The sequence below is a fragment of the Xyrauchen texanus genome, chromosome 40 (assembly GCF_025860055.1).
Source record: "Xyrauchen texanus isolate HMW12.3.18 chromosome 40, RBS_HiC_50CHRs, whole genome shotgun sequence".
Classification (NCBI taxonomy): Eukaryota; Metazoa; Chordata; class Actinopteri; order Cypriniformes; family Catostomidae; genus Xyrauchen; species Xyrauchen texanus.
Window position 1 is genome coordinate 31,646,232 of NC_068315.1, and position 20,804 is coordinate 31,667,035.

At 36.7% G+C, this 20,804-nt stretch overlaps 2 protein-coding genes across 6 annotated transcripts in view; both read left to right on the forward strand.

The window, feature by feature from the left end:
• The window catches only part of tubgcp2 (tubulin, gamma complex associated protein 2), a 30,792-nt gene extending 14,355 nt beyond the window's left edge, over positions 1 to 16,437 (forward strand). Inside the window, exons 7-18 of the mRNA XM_052112659.1 lie at positions 2,873 to 3,072; positions 3,373 to 3,562; positions 5,406 to 5,551; positions 5,675 to 5,855; positions 5,952 to 6,132; positions 9,126 to 9,298; positions 9,620 to 9,748; positions 9,835 to 9,955; positions 10,248 to 10,391; positions 11,750 to 11,878; positions 12,033 to 12,196; positions 15,112 to 16,437. Coding sequence (XP_051968619.1) covers positions 2,873 to 3,072; positions 3,373 to 3,562; positions 5,406 to 5,551; positions 5,675 to 5,855; positions 5,952 to 6,132; positions 9,126 to 9,298; positions 9,620 to 9,748; positions 9,835 to 9,955; positions 10,248 to 10,391; positions 11,750 to 11,878; positions 12,033 to 12,196; positions 15,112 to 15,187 — 1,834 coding nt within the window. The 3' untranslated portion in view covers positions 15,188 to 16,437. The remainder of the gene's footprint in view (positions 1 to 2,872; positions 3,073 to 3,372; positions 3,563 to 5,405; positions 5,552 to 5,674; positions 5,856 to 5,951; positions 6,133 to 9,125; positions 9,299 to 9,619; positions 9,749 to 9,834; positions 9,956 to 10,247; positions 10,392 to 11,749; positions 11,879 to 12,032; positions 12,197 to 15,111) is intronic.
• Positions 16,438 to 17,109: 672 nt separating this feature from the next.
• The window catches only part of myof (myoferlin), a 73,085-nt gene continuing 69,390 nt past the window's right edge, over positions 17,110 to 20,804 (forward strand). For 3 of the 5 annotated variants that reach the window (XM_052112275.1, XM_052112270.1, XM_052112271.1), the window contains exons 1-3: positions 17,110 to 17,311; positions 17,420 to 17,475; positions 17,759 to 17,850. In XM_052112275.1, the coding sequence (XP_051968235.1) occupies positions 17,224 to 17,311; positions 17,420 to 17,475; positions 17,759 to 17,850 (236 nt within the window). In that variant the 5' untranslated portion in view covers positions 17,110 to 17,223. The remainder of the gene's footprint in view (positions 17,312 to 17,419; positions 17,476 to 17,758; positions 17,851 to 20,804) is intronic. The other 2 variants (XM_052112272.1, XM_052112273.1) reach the window with 1 other exon arrangement.

The following is a 20,804-nucleotide window of genomic DNA, read 5'->3' on the forward strand; positions in this document are numbered from 1 at the left end:
AGTTAAAAAATAAAGTCAACAGGGAGCAAGTGGGCAAATAAAAAAACTCAAATAAATTTGCCACATATCTTTTCATTTACAAAGAATTATTAAAATAACAAATATGTCTGTGGGTTATGTCTAGGGCTGGGGGATATGAATATTTCTCATCTGACACAAGCGTCTGTGATTGTCAAATGTTATTGTCGCAAGCGCTTTTTTTAGTATTTATTTTCTGAATATTCTTCAGCTCTGTATTTTTTTAAATGTAGTATATTGTGATACATTACTGCTTTATATTGCCATGTATACAGAGTGGGATAACTTGTGCTGTTCAATCCTTTTTGACCCAGAGAAAACCCTGAATAGAAAAAAATGATCTCCTCCAAACAAGTAAAGAAACTGAAGAGGAGTCCACCGGCTGCCCTTACTTGCACGTAATATGTTATTCAAGGACCCGAAAGCAGTTGCGGACACAGACGATCGCTTCACACTCATAACACACGATTTTGTCGGACATTGGGACATTTTAATGGTCAAAAGCCGGTATTTATCAGCTAATGGAACCCCTGGTGTATAGTATATCTCATTACTTTTAACACATTAAGTGTTACCTCACTCAGCCAATAAAAAATACATATCGGTTGGCCACTAATGGAAATGAATTCAACCTTAAAAACTCATGAAAATGTTATAGTAATAGTGTCACTAAAGTTCTCTTTGCAGCCTGAACTTCTTCAGAATACAGAATCTTTGTAACACCAGAGCTATAAAAGATAGACACCGCACAATGAATGACATAGTTCTTTTGAACTTATCATGATGTCTAAAAAATGTGGCATCCCTGCGCACTACACAACAATTTGTCCTTACTTTCCCACAGTCATGAAAGACCTGGAAATATCAATTAAATCAAATAAAAATTGGGATTTCCAGGACTGGAAAAGTCATGTAAATCTCACACATTATTAATGTTGTTTTCCTCTGCCTAAAATAAAAATAAATATACATTTGCTTGCACATGATAGTGATTTCGGATTTGTGAACGAATCTTTCTTTTGAGAACAATTTTAGGTCAAAACTTTCACAAATCGGTCGTAATGATTTATTAGTGATTTTTTTATTTATTATTATTTAAAAAAATTCTATATCCAGCAATCCTAAATGACGTAAAAGGTCACGGAAAGTCATGGTATTCCATTGGATAAAAAGGGTGGGAACTGTGTCTTTGATTGTCTAGCACATTCTGAAATCATTCTCTGAAAAGCAATGATGTGATCACATTTTACGTAGCTTGGTTGAACACTTGTTTACAATTGTCAGAAGTTAATTTAACCCTTGCACTCTGTTCGTTACAGGTGCATTCTCTTATTTTCTTAACGTATAATTTTGCACCGTAATCACAATTTGTTTCAACTAATGTTATAACACTAACTTCACTCATTTGAAAACTCAAAATTTGTGCAGTTTTTTTGGGGGGTTGTGGTATTTTTTAACCTTATTTATTTACCTCTGAATACCGAAGTACACCATTACTTTTCATATAAATTAAGAAAATGTTATGTTACATTCACCTCAATGAAGATCTACATTTCTCAATTCCATTCATGGAGAAAATGTGAAGAATGTGTCATGCATTAGGGGCAAATTGGTGCCATCTGCTGGATTACTATTATTTTTAAATGACCTAAAATTACAACTATAACCAGCTGCAGAGTTCCAATTTTTTTAATTAAGAGACCACTGCTAAATTATACATTTTTCTGGATTTACTATTTATAGGTATGTGTTTATAGGTAAAATGAACATTTCTCCCTAATTCCAAATAAAATATTGTCATTTAGAGCATTTATTTGCAGAAAATGACAACTAGTCAAAATAAAATAAAAAATGCAGTGTTTTCAGACCTCAGATATTGAAAAGAACAAGTTCATATTCATTTTTAAACAACACTACAGTAATGTTTTAACTTAGGAAGAGTTCAGAAATCAACATTTGGGGGAATAACCCTGATTTTCAGTCACAGCTTCCATGCGTCTTGGCATGCTACCAGTTTTATACATTGCTGTTGGGTGACTTTATGCCACTCCTGTTGCAAAAAAACAAGCGGCTCGGCTTTGTTTGATGGCTTGTGACCATCCGTCTTTCTCTTGATCACATTCCAGATGTTTTTAGTGGGGTTCATGTCTGTACATCGGGCTGGCCATGACAGGGTTTTGATCCGGTGGTCCTCCATCCACACCTTGATTGACCTGGCTGTGTGGCATGGAGGATTGTCCTGCTGGAAAAAACAATCTTCAGAGTTAGGGAACATTGTCAGACCTGAAGGAAGCAAGTTTTCTTCCAGGATAAACTTGTACTTGGCTTGGTTCTTGCATTCTTCACATAGACACATTTTTATATATATATATATATATATATATATATATATATATATATATATATATATATATATATATATTAATCCTTGGTCTTATCATCTGATCCGTTAATTTCCTATGTGAGGTCAAATTTGATCCTGAACATGTTTAGTGCGAGTATTTTTGTCACACCATCACAATCCAGCCGTGTGTGTGTGTGTGTGTGGATAGCAAATGTAGGAAAAGTCACAAAACCTCATGCCATTGAGATGAAGGAAACCATGTTTTTAATGATGCAAAGTTTGAAAGGGGAGTTTATAGTCGTGGCCGGGTCTAAGGGACAACAGGTTGACCATTGATCATTTTGCCATCTCTCTAGGGGGCATCAGAAGTTTATTAAGGGGGAACAATGGCATAAAGATTGATGGTCAACTGTCAAGCCCAACCCGAAAACATCACAGTGCCCCCCCAACGATCAAATCTTAATACCGCCCCTTGTAGTGCTTCATTTAAGCAGTGTATTCTGTTTGCAGCTTCACTGAGGAGAAGTCATCATTTGAGTATGGTCAAGTGAATCATGCCCTGACTGCAGCTATGAGGACCCTGGTGAAGGAATATCTCATCCTGATAACACAGCTTGAGCATCTTCACAGACAGGGCATGATCTCCCTGCAGAAGCTCTGGTTCTACATTCAGCCCACCATGCGCACCATGGAAATCCTGGCCTCCATCGGTAAAGCTGTTTGCACATGCAATTACTACTGAAAAAGTTACAAAAAACATTTTGAAAAGAGTTACGAGTTATTTTATTTCTTTTGTTCTTTTAATGAGCTTGCTCTTTTAACAAGGCAATGTATCTTTTTCATGTTATTGACTGCTGGTTCTTTAATCTTTCACTTTTAGAAATATTGGTTCGTTGCAGCAGCGTTCTAGTCAATAAAGCAGCACTCACATTTTGTCTTGTTGAGATGTATGTGTTGATATACCCTGCAGCCTGCTAATGAGCTCTCTCCCTGCACCCTCTTTCATTTAGCCACCTCTGTTGATAAGGGTGAGTGTATGGGTGGGTCAACATTAAGTCTGCTTCATGATCGTACGTTCAATTACACCGGAGACAGCCAGGCTCAAGAGCTCTGCCTTTACCTAACCAAAGCAGCCAGCGTCCCGTACTTTGAAATACTGGAGAAGTGGATCTATAGGGGCATCATTAAAGATCCTTACAGGTAAAATCTGACCACTGATCAACAGAGTTGTGTGCCAAACAGGATGCAGAATTGTAATTTGAATTTATGGAAGTAAAATTTAATTGGATTGAAATAATAATAATTATATTTATATTTTCAAAATGAGTTGCCCATAAAAAAAGTTTCCAGAAACATTAGATATATTTATAATCAATGTTTGAATTGTCATTGAAATTAAATTCATTTATATAAATTAACAGTAATTTCTTTTGGACCATGGTGGTGAAATAAGATCAATTCGTAATAACAAGCTTTTGCAATTCAGTAAATTCCTCTTCCTGTGATCCAATTCACTTAAAGGAATATTCTGGATTCAATAAAAGTTAAGCTCAATCGACAGCATTTGTGGCATAACATTGAGTACTACAAAAAAATCATTTTGTCTTGCTCCTCCTTTAAAAATTCTAAAATTGAGTTTAAGTATAGCCACAAGATGGAAACAGTATGCGTGTTAACATGATTTAACTGTGATAAAATCACTTTCTAACTTTTTCTGTGCAATGTTACAGCCAAATTTACAACTTCAATGCCATGACGATATCAACAAACCCTAAAATAACTGTAAATATGACAATTTAAACAACTTTACAGCTCAAATAATACATTAGTTTTAACAGAAGAATTAATGTAAGTACTTTTATAAGATTATAAGTTTCCCATTTCTGCATTTAAACCCTCCAAAAATTTGCCCCATTCACTTCCATTTGTGAGTGCCTCACTGTAACCTCGATTTTTTTTTTCTTTTTTTTTTTTTTCTTTTTTTAAAGAAAAGGAGGGACTAGTCGAAATAAATTTGAATGTTACTCATTATTATGCCACAAATGCTGTTGATTGACCTTGTATTGGACCCGGAATATTCCTTGTAAGGTGTTGTAAGCATTTTATATTTATTTATTTATTTTATCCCCTTTTGGACTGCTCAATTCCCACTACTTAGTAGGTCCTCGTGGTGGCACGGTTACTCTCCTCAATCTGGGTAGCAGAGGAAAAGTGCTTCTGAGACCGTCAATCCGCACATCTTATCATGTGGCTTGTTGTGCATGACACAGCGAAGTTTCATTTGGAGGCTCATGCTACTCTCCGCGATCCACGCACAACTTGCCATACACCCCCATTGAGAGCGAGAACCACTAATCATAACCACGAGGAGGTTACCCCATGTAACTCTACCCTCCCTGGCAACTGGGCCAATTTGGTTGCTTTCGGACCTGGCTGGAGTCATTCAGGACATCCTGGATTTGAACTGGGGTGGTAATACAGGGGCCAATACTCGCTGAGCTACCCAGGCCCCCTACGGTTATTATAACATTTTTTTATTGAATGGAATACAGAAAATGTATACCATTCAAAAATATCCCTTAAAAATAACTCTAAAATAAGTGTATCACACCAGATATCACACCGGTCTCTGTGACACCACTATAGTGTGTAAACGGCAAGCAAAAACATAAATGTGCGTTCATTTTGCGCATTCTCGTAGTGTAGAAGTTGAAGCGATTTGTTCCGTTTAACTGCATATTCAGATTCATAACAGTTGTCATCTGAGGCTGCGAAAGAGAGGTGTGTCTAATTTTATGGCTCAGTCTAGTGGAAGTTCCAGAGTGGCTAAAATCGTACCTTTGAAATTCCAACTTATGAACTGAAAGTGACCCATCACAAAAAATTGCTCATAATACAATCAGATTTACTTTTAGTCCACAATATTTGTCATTTTGAATGCTATTTCATGATAAAAGTTTAATAGGAATTAACCTTCGTGATCACACACTGTGTGTTTGTGTGCATGTGCTTGCGTGCGTGCGTGCTTGCGTGTGCATTATAGCGAATTCATGGTTGAGGAACATGAGCTGCAAAAAGAGAAGATTCAGGAGGATTACAATGATAAATACTGGGATCAGAGATACACTATCGTCCAGCACAGGATTCCAGCCTTTCTGCAGAAAATGGCAGATAAGATATTAAACACAGGTAAGGCATGTAATTTACATATACATTTAAATATATGACACATTATCTCTGTTGTCAAAACCTTTAGAAGATGTAGAAAGTTTTAAAATCTCCCTAAATTAATTTGGTTCTTTCTCATCTCAGGGAAGTATCTGAATGTAGTGCGAGAGTGTGGCCGTGATGTCACCTGTCCAGACGCCAAAGAAGTTCTTTACACTCTCAAAGAGAGAGCGTATGTGGAGCAGATTGAGAAAGCATATTATTACGCCAGTAAAGTTCTGCTCGACTTCCTGATGGAGGAAAAGGAGCTTGTTTCACGCCTGAGGTAAACCTCCAAGTTCTGAAATCTGTTCTAATATTAGAATGTTATTGCTTTTAAAATGTAACACCTTTTCCTCATTTCTGTCATGTTGTGGTGCAGGTCGATCAAGCATTATTTCTTAATGGATAAAGGAGACTTCTTTGTGCATTTTATGGATCTGACGGAGGAGGAGTTGAAAAAGCCGGTTGATGACATCATCCCTCCACGCCTGGAGGCCCTTCTGGAGCTGGCTCTGAGGATGAGTACTGCAAACACAGACCCCTTCAAAGATGATTTAAAGGTGAAATGGTCAACTGTTTTCTAACCAGTTAGTTCTCAGTAACCTAAAAATAATTTAAAGCAGCCAACAAGTATCCAGCATGGAATACATGAGATTTCTTGGTCACTACATAATTTCCATGATTCCATTTGTGGTTTTAATACTTTTGATTACTTAACCATTTATCTAAAATATAGAAAACAGTCGTCTTCTTTGATCCCTAGTCAACGATAGGATGGGGTTTCCTCCGGAGCCCATACGCTACTGTGTGTGCCGCTGGATTTCAGACGTCACCCAGAATGCTTTTCGATCCAGGCATCACAGAGGGTGGATTGCCGGTTTTTCAGGTCTTCAATTTGTTTTGACCATGTCTTCTTGGGTGCTGCTCTTTGAACTTTCCATTCTGTTGGACGATTTCGCCAGTGAAGCTGGTACGGTGATGTTCATTTTGCATATGTGCCTGAACCATCTCAGTTTTCTTATTTGGATCGCTTCCTCGACAGTTGGCTGGTGGTCGTATCTTATCCGGATGGTTTCATTTCGGATGCGGTCGCGTAGGGAGATACTAAGGATCTGCTGCAGGCATCGCATTTGGAAGACCTCGAACTTGTTTAGGCCTTGCTTCAGTAGAGTCCATTTTTCTGACCTGAGAATTGGCAGGATCAGCATCTGGAAAAGGTGTATTTTGGTCTTAACGGAGATGTTGGTCCTTTTCCATGGGCACCAATTTAGCGAAACAAATGCCGTGGTTGCTTGGCTGATTCTGGCGTGGACATCAGTTGAACAAACCACTTTCTTCTCCTGCACCACGGATCCTAGGTAATTGAATTCCTGAACCTGTTTGATCTGGGCTCCGTCAAGGTGGACATTGGCCGGCGACCCATCCGTTGTCAAAACTTTGGTCTTGTCTGCGTTGATTTTGAGGCCATATTGCTCGGCGATGCTAGAAAGAATGTCAGTAGCTCCGGTGTCAGTATCAGCGAAGATCGCTCTGTCGTTGTGGTCGACTGCACGCAAGTCGTCTTATGACATTTTCGGGGACATGGTCAGTCTCCAATGCTCTCCATAGTGCTGGCCAGTGGACACAGTTGAACGCAGACTTGAAGTCTATAAAGACGATGATGGTTCGCTTCCCACATCTAATCCTTTATTCCATCATTTGACGAATGTCGAAGATTTGATCACATCATCCACGGTTCGGCCTAAATCCCGCATGATCTACTCCGGGTGCCTTTCTGTTCTTCAGTGATCAGACGGTGGTTTTCAATTTGTCAAATGTAGGTTAATTGTCGAGAAATGCATTAACTGGTGGGTCGATAGGCGGTGGCTCTGCCGGTGGTCCTTGAGGTGGATCGTCGTGATTGTATAGTTCTTGGGGAAATTCTTTCCACCATTGTAGGTGTTTGCTGGGAGACCTCACAAAGGTTCCATCTGCTTTCTTGATGTTGTCATTGGTTGACTTGATAGATTGGTAGAAATCAGTAATGATAAAGAATGAGTAGCTGTGTCCAAACATTTGACTGGTTATGAAAATAAATACTACATACTATAAGATTATGGTTGAAACCATAAACCAGGAGAAATTTTAGTTGTGTTCTACAAAAGCTGATGCATGTTTGTATTAGGTTACATTTTATTTAATAAAATTGTTCAAGAGGTCTTCAGTATGCCATAGAAGTCTACATCCACAATAGGAAAAAAAAAGTTTGATGGAGAGGTTTGCTTCAGAATCGAAGTAAACACTTTTCATATTATACAAAGAGATACACCTTTATGGTTTGGATTTAAAACTAAATTATGGCAAGCAGATAAAATTGTACTTTCTAAATAATTATTTACATAGTTTTACGAAGTGTTTCAATGCAATTTGAAATAAAAATTCTAAATTTGAAATTTGATTTGAAATAAAAATTTACTATTTGCCTAATCAAGAGAGGCGCTGTTATTGTAAATGTGTTCAAATTAGGACTGGGTAAAAATAGCGATTTTTCCGATGCATCGCAATCTTCATTTGAATGATCTCGATATAGATTCTTAAAACCCAAGATCGATATTTTACTATTTGTGCAACTCTCTACCAAATTTTGCATATGCAACTAAAATGTTTTTTTAGCCACCGGCTGGTAAATGTTCAGATTTCACTTACCAGTGAAGCATTCTTTCACTATGTGTTGAGCGTGTATGTTTTTTGTTTTTTTACTCGTTCCTTGTGAGTGTCCTAAGACGAGATCCACGCAATACATTTGTCATTAAATAATGTCTTTTTTGATATCCTTCCTGTTTTTTACAGTCAGATGTAAATAAACATTTAATTCTAATCTCGAATAGCATGCATGAGGTACAGAAGCAATTTGAGTCCTCTCTCTTTAATATGCGCTCATATACAAACGTTCAGTTCAGAACTGCCGGTTTTCTTAAAGAGACAGTACTGATGTTTTCTGCAAATCAATGTATATAGTTTATAATATTATAAACAATATATAATATTTGCAGTATAATATATTTATTGATGGAATACGAGGATTAGTATGTTTTTAAAAAGCTAAAATGATGAAAACAAATAAAATATAATTAGCAAAACGAATTGTTTCATAATGTACCTAGTTAGAAGGTCCCCTGTATAATTAACAGCATTAGCTAGGAGATTATTTCTTTCATATGTAAGCAAAATGGATGTTATAACTGCTATAATCAAAATCTGAATCGAATAGAAAGTTTGCGAATCGGAATTTAATCAAATCGCGAAATCTCTTGGCAGAAATTTTTTTGCTGTATTAAGTGATAATTGAATGTTATTAATGTGAATACAGAAGATTATGGTTTTGATTGATCCATCTTGATTGACAACTGTCATTTGCATTCCATTTGAAGACATTGTCAATTATCCAGTCTGCATAATTTTGAGGTTGGTTGATATTCCCATTAACAAGTGGAAAATGTCATCCAGTTGACTAAGAATAGGCACCAGGTCATCATGGGAAATGCTGTATTTAACCTGTATTTTTCCCCTCTAGATTGACCTGATGCCTCATGATGTCATCACCCAGCTGTTGCGCGTTCTCGCCATAGATACCAAGCAAGAGAAAGCCATCATTAATGCAGAGCCAACAGAGGTCTCACTCAGTGGATTAGAGGCTTTCTCCTTCGACTACATCGTCAAGTGGCCACTTTCACTCATAATTAACCGGTATTCCACTTTTTCCATATGGCAGGATACTTTTCAATTCAAACAATGAGTTTGGGCAGCAGTTGTGGCTCTATCCTTCTTAAAGGAATGGCCAAAATGTAGAATTTAGTCACCCTCATGTTGTTCCAAAGCTATATGACTTTCTTGTGTGGAACACAGTGGGTGAACTTTTGAATAATATCCTGGCCGCTCTTTTCAATATAATGAAAGTGAACGTAAGAAAGAAAATGAGATGGGTTTAAAACAACATGAAGGTGAGTAAATGATAGAATTTTCATTTCTGGGTGAACTAGTCCTTTGACATGATCTTCTGTCCTATAGGAAAGCCTTGACGAGATACCAGATGCTGTTCAGGCATATGTTCTACTGCAAGCATGTGGAGAGGCTGTTGTGTAATGTGTGGATCAGCAATAAAGCAGCTAAACAGTATTCACTACACTCTGCTAAATGGTGAGATTGCAGATTTATTCATTCTTTTAAAAATTGTTCAGCATCTTCAAGTGGACATCTTACTGAGGAGCTCTTGTTTATTGCAGGTTTGCCGCAGCGTTTGCATTAAGACAGCGAATGCTTAACTTCGTTCAGAACATTCAGTACTACATGATGTTTGAGGTTATGGAGCCTACGTGGCACATCATGGAGAACAACCTGAAGTCTGTGAGTCAAAGAAATGTATTTACTACATACATATACATACAGTAGGCAGCTGCCTTCCATGGCAGCATCATAACTCTAGAACCTTATAAGGGACTGATTAAGAATGCTCTACATAGGCAGCAACTCCACAAATGGTGCTCCTCATTTTAGGGGCATTGGAGGCTCGACTCACAATTGATTTCAATGGAGTCTGGTGTTTGCATGACGCTAAGCTTACGACGATTACGTGGCCCATCTCTGCTAAATAGTCTCTGGTTAGACCTTGCATGTATATTTCAATTATCTGTTATAGGCATCCAACATTGATGATGTGCTGTGTCATCACACCAGTTTCCTGGATAACTGTCTGAAGGACTGTATGCTCACCAACCCTGAACTGCTCCGGATCTTCTCCAAACTCATGTCTGTCTGTGTCATGTTCACCAACTGCATGGAGGTAAAGATATAGACATTATGGAGAGATGTTTTCATTGTAGTGAAGTGTAAAAGTCCTGTTATCAAATGTATATTTGTCCATTTTTTGGTATAATTTTAGCATTTTTTTTAGATGTATTTTGTTTTAACTTCACATTATAATTAATGTTGATTTGTTTTATAGATCAATATTTGCGTCCGATTTTTAGGGATGTGCACAAGTAATCGAGTTGTCGTTCTGCACCAGCTAGTTAACTATTAAAATCACTACTCGAATATCGCAAATTGATTTTCCTTTGTGCATTTGCCTGTCGTAAGCATCTCGCAGTTATAATTGAGTCCACTGGGGGTGCTGTGTTTATGTGTCGTCGAGGTGTTGGAAAAGAGGAGATATTACGGTGTCTTTGCTTTCAAGCAAAGCCAAGTGTGGCAATACTTGTAATATTTAAATTCTTATTGAATTCTATTCTATCAGTATTTGGTTCTTGTTGAGTCATGCAAACCAGCGGATGAGAACCTGCTTTTATGGTGGAAGGAAAACGCTATGCGGTACAAGAAACTCGGACGCTTATCAGACCAGTATGTGTGTATGTGCATTAAATCTCTGAACACTGACAGATCACATTTTATAAAAGGACAAATTTTACTACTATGTTTTTTATAATAACATGTGAAGTCTTTATGTGCATTAACCTAATGCCTTCAGTATTGGTTTCTAATTAAGCTCTGGGTGAGTGCAAATATATAAAATATATATATATATTTTTTATTTTTTTTTCCCCAAAAGTAAAAAATAGTTTGAAGATATTTTATTTTAAAACCGTTCTTGGTAACATTTTTGAATAAAATAAAAATTTCATGTATGTGTCAAACTTTTTTCTTTTTTTACTTGCATTTTAATTTACAAATAATCAATTACTCGTTTTTTTGTGGATTGGAGAACTAAATGACAAAATTAGTAGGCAATCGCCATTGAGCTCTTTTGTTGCAGTTTCCATATACATGATAGCAGTGACTTCTCTGATTGGTTGCTCTCTCTTCAGGATTATGGATAGTGTAGTTCACAGAGAATTTGGCTTTTAAACACAATTTTTTTAAATTTAAGTTGAAATTATTCTGACTTTTAGCTTCTAGAGGGCCATTTACCATCAATTAATCTCAGAGCTCATCGTACAGTATGTTTGCCTTGAAAAATGTTAATGCTTTTGTTACAATAAAAGAGAAGATGAATGGGATTTTTACTTCCAGAACCCCATTGTTGCACTCTGTACATTGGTGTCTGTGCATGTTGTGAAATGTATAAATTTGCTTTGACAGTCTTAATGAGGGGTTCCCTTTAGGTCAGGATGCATAATGGAGTGTTTATTAATTGTTTTACAGCGTGTCACCCAGAGCATAAGGATAGACAGCGAGATTAAACGTCTAACCCTTGAGCATGGCACCATGGAGGGCTCTCTAGCCCCAAGCAAACGAACTGAAGAGGCTGAGAAAAAGAGACTGGCCTCTAAAGTGAGTGACTCACAATTAACCAGTTATTGTACAATAACAGAAATGAGGCAGTAATAATACTCCTAGATAAATCTGGCATTACTCACACCATAATGGTAATACACTTTAAGTATATGAATTTACTTTATCAAGACTATATATTTCCATTTCACAGTTCTTGGCTGAGCACGTGGATGCCCTGCAGTCTGACTCAGGGTTTGAGGGGACCATCAGTAAGTTTGACAGTAACTTCAGCACTTTATTGCTGGATCTTTTAGATAAGGTCAGCATTTACAGCACCAACGACTGTGAACACAGCATGATCAACATCATCTACAGGTGAGTGGAGCCTTTCAGTGAAACTCTGAACACATTCACATGTGAAAAAGCAACAAAAATGTGTGTATTAGTGCTAAACAAAGCTTATTGTTTTAACATTTTAACTTTAGCAGTGACAATAAAAACTAGTTTTGTCCAGATATTTTAACAGGGCTCCCACGGTCATGGAAAACCTGGAAATATCAGGGAATGTAAAAATTGTGACTTATAGGGTGCCTGGGTATCTCAGTGGTAAAGAGGCTGGCTACCACCCCTGGAGTTTGTGTATTCGAATCCCAGGGTGTGCTGAGTGACTCCAGTCAGGTCTCCTAAGCAACCAAAGTGGCCTGGTTGAGTCTCACGGATGGGTAGAGTCCTCGTGGTCACTATAATGTGGTTCTCGCTTTCGGTGGGGTCTGTGGTGAGTTGTGTGTAGAAGCCGCGGTGGATGACGTGGGCCTCCAGATGTGCTATATTTCCTCGGTAACGTGCTCCACGAGCCATGTGATAAGATGCGAAGGTTGATGGTCTCAGACGCGGAGGCAGATGATATTTGAGTCACCATCAGGACTTCGAGCAGAATTGGGTCAATATATATAATTTGTGACTTATAGGCCTGGAGGCGTCATTGAAATTAGTAAAGTCATAAAAATCATGGAAAAGCCACAGAAAACATTGCTGTTTTCTAGTTTTCCTTAGTAAAGAGTAAAACTTGCTCGTAAGACATAATGATTTCTGATTTGTGAGCGAATAATTTTTTTAAGTCAATGAGTCTGACTGGTTATTGGTCTGAATGATTAATTAAATAATTGACGGTTTCACACTTGAACGCCCCATCTCGTGAGCGGGGCTGTGTATTCTGTTGCTCTCGTGCACTCTCGTGAATTGCAAAGTCGGTTAGAATTTTCATTAAATAATATATTAGATTTTGCCTTCAGAACAAGGCTTGAGTCACATACAGGGTTCCCATGTGTCCTGGAAAACCTGTAATTTTGCAGTGCATGGAAAATGAGGAAAAATATGTAAATGTCCTGGAAAATATTTTAGTATAATAAAACTGTTTGACTTTGTCACTAACAAGGTTTTGGTACATATAAAAAAACATGCGGATGATTGGGACTCAGGATAGGTGTTAAATACACATTCATATAGTATTGTCACTGCCAGCGACTTCACATTGTTAAAAACTTCAACGGTTGATTGTCATTAGCGAAGCCAACAATATATTACAACTGTATAGTAATGCACAATTTATTTTCACAATTTCTCCCTTTGCGTTAAGAAAAAAGTAATATAGCAACACAGGGGTGAGTAAACAATGAATTTATTTTCTCTTGAATTAAAAAAACAAAAAAGGTGTCATTATAAGGCTGAAATTCATGAAAAAAGAAACTTTGGCGAACGTTGTTTGACCTAATCTTGGTTTATTATTTGTTTTATAATTTTATGTTAATCATTAGCAGTTTTGTTTTAATATATTAATAAAACGGTGTATAGCGTTACCAACATTCCAGAAGCATTTTTTATTTCACATATATTTATATATTGCGTGTGTGTGCGTCCGTCCTTCCTAGCGTTTGTCTCGCGTAGGTGCAGGGTCCGCTTTGTGATAGTCTGCACACACACATATATATATATATATATTTCATTTGGCACAAGTTTTACGCCGGATGCCCTTCCTGACGCAATCTCCAGTGGCTGGGGGACTCTCACTCTCGCACACACATACGGGGCAATTTAGAGTCTCCATTTCACTTAACCTGCATGTTTTTTGGACTTGTGGTGGAAACCGGAGGAAACCCAGGACAAACTCCACACAGAAAGGCCCTAGTTGAGCCGGGCATATAAACGTTTTCAATGTCAAAACTTTGAAAGCCAAGTACAAAGATTACCTTTTTTAGAACTTGGCACAGCTGTTTAAACTATATTTTTAAAACATCTCTCTTTTTTTATTATTTTGGAAATACTTATTTTGTCAATAGCTGTTTCCATCCAAGCTAATTTATGCAACTAAACATAATATCGCAAATACAATGTGCAGATAAAGCCGCATTTCCATCCAGTGAGTTCAAAAGAACAAAATCAATACTTAGAAATTGTAGCCACAGTGACTTTTATTAATAAAATACTCGCGGTTTAGAGCACGCAGACAAAACACTGTAAAGAACGTGGCTGAATTTGGAATGGCATACTACTCATTTCTGCTGTAGACACATGTATGGCAGAAGTAGTAAGAGTAGTATGGGTAGTATGCATTTCTGAACACAGCCTTGTCTCATGTCTGGGGGCGACAGTGCACCACAGTTCTGGGAGCCTTATGTGTGTGAGTTCATCCATTCTTATGATTTTACTGTGCGGGTCTATAATATATTTTTCAAAAGTGTCAACAAATCTGCTCTTCCACACTGTTCAAGTTTGTATTCAACGTATTTACTGTGCAAACTTTATGTAAGCTTTGGATTTACTAGACACCGTTGATTTCAGGATGACCAGAGCAACTTTTCAGATGTGATGTTTGGTCTGTTGGTTAGTCCAGTTATGAATGAATTATTCTGTCACATGAATATTTTATATGCATCTTGTATTCATAATAAATTGGAGTTTATTTCGGTAAATGTGTTTCCATCAGGTTTTATGTGCATTTCTTATCAAATAAAAAAAAAAAATATGGTATTCATTTTTGATGCACAAAAAGTGAGCGTATCAATTTTCTTATGCACAATTTGGAGATTTTTCTTGGTGTTTCCATCCAGTGGTTTTTATGAAATATTCCAAAATGTGCATAAACATGTGGCTGGAAACCCAGCTATTGACCCAATACTATTTTAATCTGAAAACTTGAAATGTCTTACTTTTGAACTGCTCACAAACAAGTTCTTTCAACCTTTATTTTAATTCAGTCTCTATAGCTTTGATAATACAACTTATTTTTACAGGCTGGACTTCAATGGGTTTTACACAGAGAGACTGGAGCGAATGGCCATTGAGAGGAGCCAGAAGTCTGCTGCATAGCATCATCAAACATAAAGAACATGAATGACATCAGCAATAAGGAAATTGTGTTTTTAAAGTGTAGTGAGGCGGCCTTTCAAAATGTATTGCTTCGTAACTAAATAAAACCTTGTCTTGTTTGAACAGTTTCTCACTCCCATTCAAATGTAATTAATTGTCTTTTTTTATATTGTAAACCCAATAAAACACAAAAGAAAATGTTTAGTTTGATCTCTTATTCTCTATTTTCCTTAATCTATTTCTTATTCTAAATACAGTTGTTATTTTAATAAGCTTTTTTCAGTAAGGAGAGATGGAGTCTTTATGTGATTATTATGTAGATGATACTTTATGCAGTGACTTAATCAGTAGCTTACAATTATTACGTGGATAAAACTATTTTTGCATATTATTTACACTTAACCGTGTGTATTTTTACAGAATGCTCCTTGTCTTGTCTGTACACTAGAACTTGTGTAATAATATTTTGTTCTATTGTATACTGGAATATAGCTGGAATTAACTAAATTAAGCCTGCCATTTTTTGTACTGTATGAACACATTTCTTTTTTCCTTCTTGAAAGTCTTTCTAAGATGCCACTGATTACAAAAAGTCTTGAGTTTGGGAGAGAATTCTGTGTGTCTTCAGCAAGTTGTGACATTCAACGTGCAAATTCTTTCCTGCCAAAACTGTTGTGTTATTGTCCAGGGTGTCAGTAACTTGTATGTATAGTTATTGCATGCATATGCATATATAAATATGTATTATTTAATGGCTTTAACCCTTATGTTGTGTTCTGGTGATTTTGTCGACCCATTTTACTTAATCCAATTTGAATAAAATTCCTTGACTTTGTTCACATGGTATCTGAATACACAACAAAATTTGTACCATTTTCTTTATATTTTTTGGGTTTTATTTCATGTTTTACACTTGTGTTCCCGGTCAAAAATGACCGGCCATTGGAAATGAATGGATTAGACTACTAAATACAGTAGTATTACATGTTAACATATAACATGTGTTCAGAAGAATCACTATTCTTTAGATGAGCACAAATGTTTGTGTTTGCACACACACTCACTCACACAATGTGTGTTGTGTGCCCTTTTGTGCATTGTCTTTCCTTGTACACTCTTTGAGGAGTATTTCAAGCTATCCTTATCGTATTTGTTGCGTTTGGGCTCGTTTGAATCAGGATAGTCTGCTGTAAGTTACGATACAACATTGTCTATGTTTTATGTATGTTTCAGGAAGTAATAAAGAAAAATGTGACAAAAAGCCCCTCCTGTTTATTACATTTCTGTGTCTGTGGGAATTGCATACACTAATACTCATTGCAGTTTGGCCTCTTGAGTGAAAGTCGTGGCATTCTACAAATTTAGAGTTTTCCAACGATTTATAACACATGGCTGTCTCATCTTTTTTATGGGTTTACCAACTCTTAATATAAGTGTTGTGATAACAAATTTGCAAATGTGGAGTACGGACAGTTCTTATTTGTCATACAATTAAAAAGCCTTATTAAATAATTGGTAGGATCAGTTACCGGGAACACAAAATGTGTTAGCACAAAACAAACACACCAAAAGAAAACGTGGCAATTTTGCTTCAGTGGGTGGGTTTAGTTAGCAGCGTCGCTAGTTAGTTACTTGATACTCCCCAACACTGCCGTCCGTGACTTCAAGTACTCCAGTAAACCGCTAGGCGGCGCGTTTGGTTCATCTATAAAACTTTTTACCGAGCCCAGCAAATGTAAGGGGTACGTGTATTTGGAAGAATTATCGTATTTTAAATATGATGTTATAAATCAGAAGTACTTCATAATTATAAAGGAATCCGACGAGCATCACTTAAGCACAAAAAAAAAAAAAAAAAAAACAGTTCATTGAACAGGTAGGCAGTCTGCCACATTGTGTCATTGAGGTCCACACCCTTTACAAACTCTTAACAATCCACGAGAACACTGCAGTGAGCTCGCATCTCTTCTGAGACTGACCTGCGTGTATATCAGGGTGAAATCAGTATGAAAGAATAACTAGTGCACTTTTCTGTCATGTTGCGTGTTGCAGTTGAGTCTGCGGCGGGTCTGCCTAAGAAGAAATTGGACAGGCCAGACCCCGTCGCATCTGTGGCGTTTAAAGGCAAGTATGCACTCATCATTATCACGTCATGGGGTTTCTGTTAATCGATTATCAAAATAAAAATACCATCTCCATTCTGCTCACTTGGTGGTTTTCGTGTTATTTTAGGCGAAAAGAAGAAGACTAAAACCATCAAAAATGAAGTGAACCCAGTCTGGAATGAGGTAAGATTGGGTTTTATGCATGTTAAAGACATTTAACTCCATGATATTTCATTTCAATTGAAGTTACCAATGATGTGGGCTTAAATGTGCTGCTTGTTACTTTTGGTTGGGTATTTAAACTGTGAGTGCATGTATTGTTTATTTTATTAGATATGAATTTCCTGACTAATTCTGAGCATATGACCATATGAGTATATACACTTTTGAACATTGCTTTAGAAGCTGCGATTGTTAAATAGAAATTCAGCATTGTTTATGCTTTTTTTTTTCCTTTCAATTTTAGACGCTTGAGTTTGATTTAAAAGGTGCTCCTCTGGATTCCTCCTCATACATTGATGTGATTGTAAAAGACTACGAAACTCTTGGCAAAGACAGGTAAGTGTTACTAAACTCCTCTGAATCATGTATTCAATATTATCCAGTGTTTGACAAACAGTGGGATGTTGAACTTTTGCTTCCACCCTTATCAAACAAGTTGTGACTGGAGAAGCTCATTGGATCTAGAACTTTACCAAGAGTCTTTGTGTTGTTGAACTTTTCTGCAGTGTGACATGAAAATGTCATCATTTCCTCACCGCATGTTATTCCAACGCATATGACTTTTTTTCTAGATTAGAACACAAAGGTGAAATGTAGAAGAATATCATGCTCCCACAGTTTTCTGTGATTAATTATGGTGCATCACATACATTAAAATATAATCATAATTATATTTACTTTATACTTTGTCTCAAATAACTTGCAAGAAATTGGTCAGTCATCATTTATTTTAATATGTACGTTAAAATAAAGTTGAATCTGTTATAAAAGGATATTTTTACATGCCAAGAAATTAAGATAAACAACTTAAGTATACATGGTAAGACGTTATACATACAGATATAAAACCGTGTAATTTGCTGTAGTTTAAATATCGAAACTTTTATTTTCTTAGGCTGCCATTCAGTCTCTATCGTGCAGGTTTGGTCTCTCTTGCACGTTTCTTTCTTTTTGTATTTTTGTTGCCCGTATCTCTTCCACTCCAGGCTCATTACTTGCGGGTGAAGTCTCAGTTGTCTGTACATTTAATCCGCTCCCATATTTACTATGCATATTAAGCATATTTATTTTGCGGTACGTGTGTTGCACGTAATAGGCGTGCACTGCACCACACAATCTTTTTCTAGGATGTGCAGTCGAGCGTGTACGTCCTTGAAATTTATATGCCAGTTTTAGCCAAATGAAGTGGGAAGAATTTTAGTGAATTTTCAGAAATGAGAAGGAAAAAGGGATCTTGCATTAATCGCGTTAATAAATTAATGTTCCCCAGGCCCGTGAATGGAAAGGTGTTAAGAGCCAAAATAAAAACAATTGCACAGACAAAATATTTGATGCTTTTTTGTTATTTTGGAGTGTGACAGACTCCGTCCCCATTCAGTTTAATTATATGGAAAAGAGTGGCCAGGATATTCTTCAAAAATTCATCTTTTGTGTTTTATCGAAGGAAAAACAGTCACAGGGGTTTGGGATGACATAAGTGTGAGTATAGGATAACAAAATGTGCACGTAGAGGGGAATCTATTCCTCTAAGAGATGCTCTTTTCCAAAAGCAACTTGAAATCCAGTGCAATGAACAGTACATATAGAGTGCAATATATGTTTTAAAGTGCTGTTTAGAATCTTGCATTATTGAATTTACCTTCACTGCCTCTTACTTTTGTATTGATATCATTATTAAAACTGGTGCTTGTTTTTTAGAGACACAGTGAACCATGTTGATCTTATGTCTGTCACAGTTTAAACCAGTAAATACCCTGCAGCTCTCACACCCTCTTGGCCATGTTGAGACCTGCTCTACCATGACACAAGGCATTTGGTTCACATTTCTGCATGAATACATGATTGTTTGTCACTTCTGTGAAATCTCATTCTTGTATAAAGTCCTGACGGGTTTAATTGATGGGTCTTAGTGGGCTTTAACAACATATTTGGCTCTAAATTACATGTTTTTCCAGTTATTCCAGATTTTTCTTTGAATATAGAATTGGAGGATATCTGTGTGCCAAATACAAAGAGAGAGACTTTGTTGAAATTTACATAGATGCAATTCAATGCAAATGTTGCTGCTTTTATCACGTGGCTGTTTTAGACACTTGACAGTGCTAGATGTTATTTTTTACAATAAGGGGCAATACTTGCCTTATGGATTTGATGTTTTAACAATACAGAATCCCTCCCAAGTTATCCTCCAATGTCAAATACCTACATTTAATGGAGCACAGTTTATGTATAATAAACCGCTTTTATTGGCCTGCTGATAGTCTTCATCTCATGTCAGAGTACATGACTTTAAACAAATTTCAGAAGCACTTCATTTCTGTATGAGTAAAACATTTTGAATAATGTAAACATTGCTGTGTGCATCTTTGAATCAATTCAATAAAATAAATTCTCACTCTGAATAATTAAATAGGCTGCTACCTACTCTTGCTTCATGGCATTTTCGATTGAAGTCATCAAAATTATGAAATAGCACAAATTAAACCTGTCTTATATTTTAACTTCTAAAAACCCATAATTCTTCAAACTCATCATTTCCCATGTTTTCTGGCTTTTCTGGAATTGTCAGGCTTTTAAGCATAAGCCCAACATTCAAATGCTTTTATAGTCATGAAAAACATTAATTCAGTCAAGGTATTGCTCTTCACTTCAATTCATTTCTGACCCTGCTTGCTGTGGTCACCCGCTGATATATTTGCCCTGTCATGCTGCGAGTTATTAATTTCCATATCGATTCCATTGACATCAGTTTACATTTCACCAGAGAACTTACACCAGCGTGACGTTTTCCAAGAGTTAATCTGAGAAGCATTCAAATCATGAAGGAAAAGGAATGTTTCTGTCAAGTAATTGTCAGGAACTGTTCCTATTTTGGATTTCTGACAGCCGTTTCTTGGCAGCTAAATCAAAAGTGTTATGGTGAAGATATAGGATGGAAAAACATGAACTGAATGCTATGAACTATCTGGGGAGAACGAATATCAGTATGTTGGACCATTCTGACATGTAGCTTCAGTTCTTCAAATGGAAACTCGCAGCTCGATTTCTCCATAACACCATTACATAATACAATGCATTTCTTTGGCTCCATGTTGCTGATATATATGTGTTGAAAGAGTATTTGTCATGTAAACACAGGATAACATTTAAGTTGCAGTTAATATGGGGGTATACATAGTTAAAAAGCACCTTATTTGCATAATGCCAAGTTAAAAATGTTGTAAGCGATTTATTTTTTCATGGGAAATTTTCTCTTAAAAATATTATTGAAATAATTGTGCTGAGATATC